Below are 12,899 nucleotides of genomic sequence, written 5' to 3'. Positions count from 1 at the left end.
CCCTTCACAATTCCACTTTCACCCTCATTTTCCTTTTTTGTAGCCTTGTATAAAACTGCTTCATGAGCTGTCAGTGTGACTACTCCCCAGGGTGTCTGGACCTTTTTAATGTATGCCCCAATTTCTCCATTAAGCTTCTCATCTGCATGTAACTGATGTCTCAATTGAGATTATATTCACACTTCAGGCCTCCTTAACACACTTTTCACTTTTGATAAAACACCCCTCAAACTGTAGCCTCTGAGCCAATGAAAACAAAAAGTGAGCTGAGTAACGTTTCATTAAGTTAACACAACTCTGCCAAGAATCACACAATCAGAAACCCACTTATAAAACTGGCTATAAAGAATAATGAAAAAGGACTCCATAAAATTCTTCAAATGTTGGAATCATTATTTGCCCTGGGATTTAAGGTCTAAAACATAAGATTCTTCCCTCCCGCCCCCCCAACAGAGACTTTTAAAATACGAATTCTGTTGCTAGAGTGCTGCTTCCTCCCTGAAAGTCATTAGGGTTAAGAGCAAGCAGAACCTTTTTTGATCTCTGTGAATGAAATGTGTACAATCTCTAGTTTCCTCATTTAAAAAGAAATATATAGGATGGTTACTGTTGATTTTAAGCGTGAACTATATTAGGGCCACAAAAAGAGAAACTCAATTTTTCTTAATAATAATTTATAGATAGAGGATGAAGAGGGTGAAGACTGTCTATTGATGGTATCATTTCACATAAAATATGTATGAGTTCTGCAGACCAGCAACACATTGTGAGTCAACTTAATATGTGTTAGGAAACTCATAATATATCAATGTATTATGCTCAGAAAACAACTCAGACACAAACATACCCATAAATCTCTGACTAAAATAGACCCTAAAATTTGTAATATTTTATTTGGGTGACACAGATTTATACTTATACAGGCATAAATGGTCATGGGTTGTCAACACAGATATATCAAGTAATTCACCTAAATCACTCTTTGATCTCTAAAGCTTAGCTTTTAAAATGTCAACAGTTTACATTCTCAAGTCTAATTCTTATTAATTTGAGAACCTATTCAGAAGTCAAAGAAACACATAAACATAGTTCTGTGTCTTGTAAATTCCACAATTAATAATATACCACTTTTCCTACATTGTAAAATTTTGCAACAAAACCTTGTAACAAAGTACCTTGGCAACACATCTCCCATTTTAAAAGAATGTTTCCCTGCCCAGTTGATTCCAAGAAGAGGACTAAAGTATTACAATCATTATCTTAATTCTGCCTAAGGACGCAAGTGTTAATGACTGGAATCGAACTGCTAACATTTCTTTCTTATCAGTTTTTACAAAATACTTTCTTCTCAACTACTTCTCTGTTTATCCCCTAAATGGTACAGCAAGTGCCAATAAATAGTTGTCAATCTGATATAACACTATGGTAACAGAGGCTTATTCTTTCAACGCATCAAGGGTATGTTACAAATTGATGGTTAATATTCTCCTCATTACTCCCAGTCTTTCATCCCAAAGGATGAATATAAGAAGGAAAGATGAACAAAATAGCAAAACAGATGATGTAGTCATCCCTCACTCCCTTTCTCCCTCCTTCCCTACTTTTCCCTCCCACACCCCTCTCTCTTGCTCCCTCACACACACATCTACTCATATACCCAACCTCCTCTCTCTGATCACATTTTCAAAGTTTATTTGTACAGCTGTAGGGAAGTGTGGAAAGTAGATCCATTCTAACTTTTGGTTCAAATATATATTAGAAACAGAGTAAGCAAGGAAATCACCTAAAGCAGAGTTTCCTGACATTTATTACTGAATTGCAAGAAATCAAGAAATCATGTGGTATGCCACTACTTCATTGGGATAAGCCAGGGATTCCTCTTTGTCAATGTCTTAAGTTTAGGTTCATAATAGATGTAATCTAATGTTAGAAAGACAAACTGTACCAGTGATGACTGGCTAGTAAGTGTTCCCTGTGGTTCCAGGCAAGGTATTAGAGTAAGGAGAGTCTGACCTTTGGTGTCACACCTGGGCTTGCAATTTGGATGGCACATTTAACCTAAGTTTGTTCCCTCACAGGTAAAAATAAAAGGACTCAATACATTTTCAATATCTAGGTTTGAAAATGTGTCCTGAGGCTAGATTAATAAGCTATATCCAGAGGTACAGGGTACTTACATGGAGATGCAATTGTGGTTTGCAATAAGATGCAAAAGTGAGCAAGTCAAGGAATACTTAAGGAAATAAGCTATTTACTATTCTTTCAGTGATTTCCCAAAGCTATTTCCTGAATGCAACTTCAAAGAAGAGGTCAGGAAATCTAATTTTTGTCACATTAGCTGGAAATGTTTGGGTATGTGTTATTTGGTGAAGCGCCTATTCACATTTTACATGAGGGAAGTTTGCTTATCCCTGCTTTGGTTTCACTATTGGCCGAGTGCTCTCATGCTGTCACCCTTTCTCAGCTACTAAACTCCCATGGTTTCCTCTGGAATTTAGGATTAGTCATTATCAAAATCTCCTACAGCCTCCATATTTTCTCTGAAAACTCCCTTTACTTCTTAATATATAAAATCTGGCTGTCTTCCCAGCCAGGACACTGGCTCCTCTGGAATGCTCTCAGGTGGTAGCCTTTTTCTTTTCTACACCTCTTATACCACTGGGCCTAGAAATAGAATAAGTGACCTATATTCCCCTCACTGTTCCCTCCAAAACATTCTCCCTCCCTGGTTCCTATGATGCCCCCAGCATTGTATCTCATGTCATCAGACTATATTACTAACTATTCAACCTACTGTACTTATCTGCCAACTCTTGGTTATTTTTCATTTTTTGAGTATGTTAGCTGCTAATATGACATCCTGTCAATGTTAGTTCTACTATAATTGTCTGTTTCAATATCCATGCTGATGATTCTCTAATATCTTATGCAAGGGTCACCACCAGCCTTTAAAACATCTTTGTGCAAAAAGGAAAAGGCAATCTTTTTTCCGGGTGCACCCAGTTCCATCCCACAGCACTAGGCTGGGCAAATGGAGGGGTGCTGAATTTCAACACTGATGCCACCTCACCCAGGCAACTCTTGAGTGCACACATGGCCTAAGCACTCTTGATAGCCTGAAACCTAGCCCCCTTCTTTCTTATCATCTCAGAAAATACATCCCATAATAGTATCCTAAATTCAATCCATGCATTCCACTCTCACATCACTTACACTTCCAACTCATTTCCTTTAGCACACCAAATCAAACAACCTTTTCACACCAATGAGACTTCCTTCTTCACACTATCCTTCACTCACCTCCACATCGGCTTAAATTCTATGGACGGCCGGGCGTGGTGGCTCAAGCCTGTAATCCCAGCACTTTGGGAGGCCGAGATGGGTGGATCATGAGGTCAGGAGATTGAGACCATCCTGACTAACGCGGTGAAACACAAAAAAGTAGCCGGGCGAGGTGGCAGGCACCTGTAGCCCCAGCTACTCAGGAGGCTGAGGCAGGAAAATGGCGTAAACCCGGGAGGCGGAGCTTGCAGTGAGCTGAGATCTGGCCACTGCACTCCAGCCTGGGCGACAAAGCGAGACTCCATCTCAAAAAAAAAAAAAAAAGAAAGAAATTCTGTGGACATTTGCCTTCATTACTCCACTTCATATACCCTTAACTCCTTTCTTCCTTTCTTGCTTCATCATTCACATTTGGCAAAACCCCAGCGTCAGTCACTATACACCTCCTCTATGCTTGCAGAGTGGTCCTAAACATGACTGGAGAAAAATAGACAACCATGTAGGTTGGTCTCCTAGTAAATTCAGGATGAATAACCTTAAGAACGTCCTTAATGCTGTCAGACTCTCTCAGACAAATATTTTGTATCTTCTCCTTAAGTCTACAAAACTACCTCCCCTATTCTCACCCTTAACTGATGGACTTGTTTTCTATTTTGCTGAGAAAAATAACACACACAGAAGCAAACTTCTACGAGCCCCTTCCACATGTACTCGCCTACCTTCATTTCTACTGAAATACCCTCGCTTTTCCTACTGCCTCCTTTGGAGCACTTGTCTACATCTCTTGCTAAGACCAATCTTTCCATTTGCTGAATAGGTCCCATTCTCCATCATCTAACCAAGGCATGACAACAGAACACCCCTGCCACATTATCAATTTTCCTCAACTGAAATGTTCTCATTAGTGAATAATTTTCTAATAATCATTTCCCATTTTTTAAACTGTCTCTTGATTCTTTCCTTTCCAGTCATTTTCCCATTCCGTTCCTTCCCTTGACCTCAAAATTCCTTGAAAGAATTGTCTACACTTGTGGTCTCTAATGTCTCTCCTCCCATTCTCTTGAACCCACTTTATTCAAGCTATGGTCTTACGATTCCACAAAAATTACCATTGCGAAGTTCATCAATACCCTCATAAAGGTAAATCCAGTGGTAATTTCCTAATCTTCATCATGAATTCACATTATCAAAAGCATTGACACATTTCAGTAGCTTCACCCTCAGAAATACTTTCTTCATCTGGTTTCCAGGACAGAAAATCTTACCGTGTCCATTTACCTTCAGTCTCACTGTTTTCTACACTCTCTCCAAGCTCTTAAAATTCAAGTGCCCCTGAGCTCAGTCTTTGGGCCTTTTTTTCTTTTCTATTTACCTTCAGTTCCTTGGTAATGTCATCCAGTTTCCCATCTTTAACTACCATCTATAAACTGGCCACTTCCAAATCAGTATCTCCAACAAGGATCTTTCCCATAAATTTCAGACAGATAAAATCAGTTACTTAAGACATCCACCTAGATATTGAAAAATAATCTCATGTCCAGAACTGAGCTCCTGATCAACAACACCCCTGCCCTTAACTGGTTCCCTTGAAGATTCTTCCATCTAAAGTAAGGATAATGCTATTGTTCAACCTGCTCACATACTCAAACTCTGGAGTCATCCCCAAGTCCTTTCTCTATCTCACACTCACATTTATCTGTCAGCAGCTTCTGTCGGATCTACCAGAATCCAATCACTTTTCATCTCATCCACTGCTACTACCTGCCTTCATATCAACAACAACTGTCCTCTAGATTATGACAATAGCTTTCTAATGGGTGTCCCTGTTTTTATCCTTGTTCTCGTATCTTTTTCATAGTTAGTGATCCTGCTAAAACCTACATGTGGCCATTGCCTTTCCAGCTCAAAACTCAACAACGGCTTAATTTCTCACTCAAAACAAAAGCCAGCATCAAGGCACCATATAACTTGGCCCCCATAACTTCCCTGGCTTTGTTTCTCACCACACTCTCCCTTGTTCATTTTGGCCTCACAGCCATACCAGCCTCTTGCTATCTCTGGAATATTTCAGACAGTCTCCCACCTCAATGCCTTTGTAATTGCTGTTCCCTCTACCTGGAGTTCTCTTCCCTGAACGCCTGTTCTCTCATGCTCCTTAGGTCTTTTCTAAATGTAACCCTCTCCCCTACTCCCCCACTCCCTTATTTATTTTGCCCTATATCACTTGCCACCACTGAATAAGCTATATACATTTTAGATATTTATTTTGCTTATTTTCTCTCTCTCAAAGAAAATAAGCTTCATGAGAGATTTGCTTTTGTTTTTCACCACTGTAACTGCAATGTCAAGAATAGTACTTGGCACGTGAAAGAAGCTCAGTATATATGTTGAGAAAGCACACGAGCACTCACCCAGGCAAGAGTGCCACACTAGGAGCAACTGCAATAAGATTCTCCTTCCCCCTCCTGAAAGCGAAAAGTATGCCCCACTCACCTCCCCTTTTTGAAAGCCAGAAATTACTGTGATTCTCTGCCTTTTCCCCTCTCTAATCACAAGGACCAGCCAGGGTTCACACCATTACCACAACAATTGGGAGGATGGTCAAAAAGCCTGGGAATAGGGACAACAAGTCAGACAAAAGTAAAACATCCATAAAGCAGTCTGCAGCCATTCTTGTAATTTCCTTAGGACAATAAGCTGTGTTTTTCCTATATTAAATTCACAAGCTTTGCTACAGATCAGAAAGGAACTGAAGCAGTATCAGTCTTACAGGGTCTATCAGTACACAAGTTTAAATGGCAAGGGCACTCAGTGAGCATGCAGAGGACAAACAAAGGGACTCCATGGCCATTAATAAAATGAATGACTTTGGGTTATTACTGAAATACAATATTTCTGCAAACATCCTTTAAGGTTTGTTTGTTTAAAGGTAATTTACTGATTCCTATGAGTCTACGGACAGAGAATTTAATTACACAGTTTTCTCTCAAATCATGACTGGGTCCTTTTGTGGAACCAGTGGGTACAGTAGAAGAAAGCACTGCAGCTATTATGGGACAAAGATTTGCCAAAATTGCAGTGCAGAATTATGTACACCAAAAGAATCACAATATAATTGTCTTGAAGAAGACAAAAATAAGTTCACATGTAAAATTCAGAGGATAAAATCCAGAGGTGGAAAATGCCCCCCTTAAAATTCTGGAAGGGTCACTCGCTTCTCAAAAGTGTCTAACAAGAAAATATCTTATTTGGCCCTCTTTTCACCGTGAGGAATGGTAACACTGAGCTTCATTTGCAAAAGACAAACCAAGGAACAAAGCTGTTATAAAACTACTTGTGATTACAGGAAAAAATCAGCACAATCAGAAATAAAACACTAGCATTCTCAATCCTCCCTTAAGAATGAAACCACTAGACACCCCCAGTAACCCTCTCACTTTGCAGGAGAAATATACGGATACTTAAAGAAGTATTTAAGAAAATTATTCAGAGAAATATGTACTGTTAAAAAACAACAAAAGCAAAGAACTATATACTTCTTTTAGATGCTATCCTTTTTGAATCAAAACACCTTGATAAATCTCAGGGGTAAAAATTTGGAAGAAAACTATTGATAATGGTGGGCAATTCAATTAATGAATCATTGGCATTCTATATATTTTTTAAGAGAACAAGGGATTATATTTTGGAATTCATCACACTTACCTCCATTTTCTTCTCCACGGGCATTTGCCTCGGCCATATCTGTACCATCCAATTCAGATTCACAGACTAAATCCAACGTGCCATCTGCTGGGCATGACGACTCCTCTTTCTATATTATTTTGAAAAGTGATGATTTATGGAGAAGATGTATTAGCAACTAAAAACATTCAAAATACTTGCAGAATCCTAAAGTATGATCAGTTATTTGTGAGTTAACATTTCAATACTGATTTACCTTTTAATGTAAAATCATTCTTGGGTTAAAAAAAAAAATGGATAAAGCCCATTGCTACTGTTGATTTTTTTTTGGATAAACTTTTAAAATCTATACCCAAAAAAAGTTTCCTTTTGACATATGTTGTTTCCATTTTTTTTTCAATTCTACATTTTTCCTCATGTAAAGAAATGGCTTACCAACTCAGAATTTTAATCAGTTACTTAAATACCCAACTTGCTACAAAGAGCAATGGAAAAATTACAAGTCTTTCTGATTAACTAACCTGTGTTATTTTCTGAAACACACACAGTGGACCACAGCCTGATGCTTAGCAGCTAAAGAAGAATCCCTGCTTTGTTGTCTAGGTATAACTTTTGACATAAAAAAAAAAAAAACCCTTATATGTAGTTAATGAACTTTAAATATACTCCATGACTTATTAAGGCAGAAACTTCTTTCTAATTTCTAAGAAATAGCACAATGAATTTACTTATTCCAAGTTACACAACCATTTGTAGACTATAAGCTTTTGTCTTCTGGAATTTTGCATTTCAGGTGGCGTTTCCACTAGATAAAAATGGGAATGCCTTTAAAAAATTATACTAAAATAATTAAGACTCAGTTATCTGAAGCTTTTATTTCTCTCTTCTTCTCATACAAGTGTGCATTAGTAAAACTTCCTTGAGATCCCCATTTAAAATTGAGTATTAGATTTAATTCAATGTTTTCAAGCAAAATGAATAAATGTCTTATTTTTATAAATGACAAGGGTATACAGGTGTGAAGCCTGTGTATCAATTGACGGTCATTAAGTCAAAGAGTCCATGGTAACTCTGATCATCTTAAACTCCTGGCCAATGACCCATGACACTCCTCCCCATAAATTTTAAGGAATCAAGAATTTTAAGGAAGCCACAACTATTCTCCATTACCATATGTCATGGAGTGAAACCACAGATATGTTTTACTTAAAGAAAAATGTCATTGTTTATTCTTAATATGAAATCATTTTTAAGACATCTGTAAACATTTAAAGGCATAGGAGTCATTCTTCTACTCTTCATCCAAATCTAATTTTGTTTACCTTCACATGTCTGAAAAAATGCATGATACATAGTAATAACAATATGCAGAACAATGCAACTTACTTTGAGAGCATACAGGCCTGACTTTCCAGGGATTTTGAAGAATGTTCCATCCCCTATTCGAGTGTTAGTGTGAAGCATTGCATTCAGACAGGCTAATGGAGAGGTTCCACTAGAAAATAAAAGTGTGCAAAAATGAAGCAGTTTGAGGTACAGCTTCTATTGCAAAACTGTTCTCTGAGTCTCTCTCTCTCTCAAAAAAAAAAAAAAAAAAAAAAAAAGGCCTTTTTGCATGCCTTTTAAAAATACCCTCCCAACCCTGAAAACATCTACATTACAATAAAGGGCCAGTCCAGTTTTACCAAAGTTAATCAGATGCATGTGTCTTATAAGGCTTCAGGCAAAAGTCTCTTGAATTGAAATTATGTTTTTATTCATAGAGTAACCAATACTATATTTTACAAACACCAAAGCCCAAATACTTACGTGGTGTTATTTTACAAATAACACCATGAAGCCTTAGCTTTTAAATATTACAGACAACTTGATGGTTGCACTTGAATGATCAAAAAAAAAAAAAAAAAAAAAAAAAAACCCACCAAGTTCAAGAGCAGTTCCACCCCATAGGTTTAAAAGCAACAAAAGAATAATAAACCAGGGAAGAACTGATTTGAAATTATAAGTATTTAAGTTACTCACAGGACTGCATTTCTCACGTGGCAAAATAAGAATGTACATATGTGTTTATATCTCTGATACAGTCTCTACAATCCTTTTCTCAGTTAGATATGTCAAAGAAATATGTGTTGGGAAATTCTGTCCAGCTAACAGAATTCTGTAGTAAACATGCAAGTGATTGAAATATAGGATCACTTTTTAAAGAAATCAAACAGCATTAAACTAACAACTTAAAATATCAAAGGACATATGTATAAACATTATTAGAATGAGTTCATATACTTGAATGATGCTTATAAAATATAAAGTATATATATATTTCCTGGGGTAGAATTCAGAACAAATTTTGTGTTTTAACTGCAAACTAATTATTTAGAAGCTAGAATTTAGAGCTACAATTATTGCCTTTTAAAATTATACACTCATATATATTTTACTTCCTAAAATGCCAAAATATCAATATCTGGTCAAACCAATTTTAGCTAAAATCCCTACCCCCTCTACCCTCACATGCTTCTGAGGAATTATGGGTATTTAATCCATATTCTGAGACAATACAGCCTTTAGGATATGAAGCTTTCAAACTTTGAATTAATAAGTTCCGAACTCTAACTTTAAATTTTGAGGGTAAAAACATAATATGTGCTCCTAATTTAAAGTTTTCTGAAGACCAAGACTATCAAATCTCTTACTTATATGAAAACTCACCAGTAAAATGCAAAAGTCAAATATACCAAATTGCCAGAACACACTTAATAGCAAGGCAGCATACATATGCATCATGGTCATAAGGATTTTTAAGTATTATCATCCTACAAAGACAATTATTTTAGGAAGCAGCTTCTCTTTGCCAACATATAAATATGACTCCATTGAATTTGACAGGAAACAAGAATCAATATAAATTTGGTCACAGAACAATGCAGTTGTAACATTAAAGTACACATGGAAATAATGTTGTGTTTAGGTAATATCTTTCCTCATGAAGCTCCTTACAAGTCTGCAGACCTCATTTCATTATTTTCTCTCACAAAAGATTTTTCTCATATTGAGAGTGGGCCCAGGCATACCTATAAAGTAAAATATATTCATCTCCCCAGAAATGTCTTTCCATGAATCAATTCCAAATAAATCACGCAATACATGTTATACTGAACACTGCAAATACATATTTTTACATTATACTCTTCAGACAAAAGCATAGACAATTTGAAGCTAAGAATGATTATGCCAGATTTTTGGAGTTTTAATTTAGTGGAACTGTCAGAAATACAGACTTTCCGTAGGGACTTGGCAAGATGATGTTAACACGGCAAGTAAAACAGAATCCAATACATAAAAATGACACAATGTAGAATTTTAAAATATAACTTATTAAAACTGTTCACCTAATATGAAACCTCACAATGCTGTTTCTTCTCTTTATTCCTAAGGCCCTAATGCACATGATTGCAAGAACTCAGATTCAGCACGTTAAATAATAATACAGATTTAAAGGCAACGATTAAGTACAAAACAAATGTAACATGACTATAATTTACATTTCCTTTTTTAAGGTATAGCAAGCTAAAGATAATTGTAGAAGATAAATTGGCTATTAAATAGCAATTTAATGCTGTGCTTGCTGCAAACATATGTGATAAGCACTCAGTTTTCTACAAATAATAAGCTCTATTAAGCATGAATACATTATTAAATGATACTGTTTAGTAACTCAATAAACACAAGATTTACTATGGAAAAATTTAAAAATATGTAATTCACAATCACAACATCTCCAAACTCTCAATGACTATTGCAATTTCTATAAATCTTTCCTAAAAGAAACTTGTTTTATTTCAAAACTATACAACATTTGCATTAGAAAACAATTTGCAATCAAATGCAAATTTCACAACTAAAATCACTCACTGATTAGTCACTTAGTTTTAAGCACACTTTATGCGGAAAAACTAGTTATTCAGGTCCATTTTATTTAAAAACAATGAAAAATATACATCAAAAGAGCTAAATGCTTGCTAAAAGGTAACTGATTCATCCAGTGTAAAATATACATTCTGAAAATATATTTCAGAAACATTTCACACCATTTCCTTATTGCTGTTATCCTCAGCAATTCCATAAACTACAGAAAACTTAAGACTACATTTTCTGCAGAAATGTCTTAACTGCTATTGAACAGAAATAAATAAAAGTCTCATGTCATTTTATTATTTTTATATTCAGAAAAAATAGAACTGGCATGTATACTATATATTGTATATACATATATATATCTTAAAGATAAAGATTAACTGTGGGTAAAAAAACGAGGCAGATGTACATGCTTTAAAAGTTTGTATTCTTAGATAGAACTGATCGCCTTCTATGTAATGGTTCTTATTTTTAATATATTCAACAAAATTTTCTTCACAGTTAATGCAAAAGCTCATCACCTCAGTCGGAATTCAGAAGTCTGAAATCCTGTAACTATATGTGTGTATATATGAAATAATAAAACATCAAAGTTTTAATGTAAAAATCTCTGAAATTTCAAATTTACTTACTTTCTAACAAGATGAATTGGAAAAACCGCGATATCCCGATTTATAGAAGGAAAACAAAAAGAAAGGAAGAAAACAAAAAGTTAGTTTTCCAACTTAAAACACAATCCTTCATCTCACCATTTCAACAAATAGGACAATGCACAGGAAACCCACCAAAGTCAAATTTGGCTGCCTATGGGGAGGTTGGGAAAAAAAAAAACTGGGGCACTGGGCTGAAAGGTGACTTTGATTTTTTTCCCTAATACTTCTATGATGTTTTCATTTTGTTCACAAAGCCCATGTATCTCCATATAATAAATATAACTAGAAATAAACAAGCAGGACAATATTTGTCCCCAATTCTTTCCTTTTTCCCATCCCCTATAATTGGGCCCTTTCCTATACACCTGCCAGGGTAGATATACAGCTTATTCTACTTGTTTGTTTTTCCCCCTGGACTCTAAGGCTGTGGACCCTTCTGGTTTGTTTTCATTTCCCACAACCCCTGAAGCAGAACAGGGGTGGAATTTGGAGGCAAGGGAGCAGGCATAATTTAAACTGTCTAGACATCAAAGAACCCCTAGAGATGCTTTACAGAGCCCAGTGCTGTGTGAAATACAGAAAAACTATTGCTTTATATTATGAAATTGCTGATGGAACACACACAATTTTACCGATAGTGAATACTTAGTGAAAGGAATGAAAGGCCTATCTATTAAATAATTTTAAAAACCAGACAGAATACCTGGGGAATGCAATTGGAAGACTATTTGCAGGCATGACAAAGAAAATATAATTGTGAGCCATTACTCCTTTACATATAATGATTTATAATATTTAAGTAATACAAATATTAAACTATTTTATTATATTAATGTTACGTCTTAATAAAAATTTCAGATGTAATCTATTTCCTGCAAACATTTCTTTTAATCTCATTTTTTAAATATGGGAATGTAAAAAAATTAGTCCAGTGCAACAAAAGCATAAAAACTCAACAAACTCAAGCAGTCATTAAACATCATCATTAGTTACTGTGCTAAGTACTATTAATACAAATTAATATAAACAATTATATGCTCATTCTTTCAAAAAAATTAATCGCTTCTTTCAAGCACTTCAAATGTTAGCTTTGAGAAAATATAAAGAAGATATTTTAAGAGTAAGTTAAGGTGGGTCTCGGGTGCAGGTAATATTCTAATTCTTGATACAGTATCTGTGTTCACTTTGTGAAAACTGTTTAGAATTTGTAGACTAAATTCTGTATATACTTCAAAAAATGTTTTTTAGATATTAAAAAATTAATAATGTACCCTTAGATTTACTTATTTAATGGGCATGTCCCTACTAGTGGAGAAGAATGGGGATGGTTCCTAAACAGACATAGTAACCCAGCGTATGTCAATT

At 35.5% G+C, this 12,899-nt stretch overlaps 1 protein-coding gene across 1 annotated transcript in view; it reads right to left on the bottom strand.

Annotated features, from left to right (window-relative positions):
• Positions 1–12,899, bottom strand: part of ASXL3 (ASXL transcriptional regulator 3) — a 142,159-nt gene that overhangs the window by 96,123 nt on the left and 33,137 nt on the right. Inside the window, exons 2-3 of the mRNA XM_010380520.2 lie at positions 8,353–8,461; positions 6,988–7,096 (exon numbers count right to left, since the gene is read on the bottom strand). Coding sequence (XP_010378822.2) covers positions 6,988–7,096; positions 8,353–8,461 — 218 coding nt within the window. The remainder of the gene's footprint in view (positions 1–6,987; positions 7,097–8,352; positions 8,462–12,899) is intronic.

The sequence above is a fragment of the Rhinopithecus roxellana genome, chromosome 21 (genome assembly GCF_007565055.1).
Source record: "Rhinopithecus roxellana isolate Shanxi Qingling chromosome 21, ASM756505v1, whole genome shotgun sequence".
Taxonomy (NCBI): Eukaryota; Metazoa; Chordata; class Mammalia; order Primates; family Cercopithecidae; genus Rhinopithecus; species Rhinopithecus roxellana.
The sequence above is the reverse complement of the archived record's forward strand: the minus strand, read 5'-3'. Positions and strand labels throughout refer to the sequence as shown.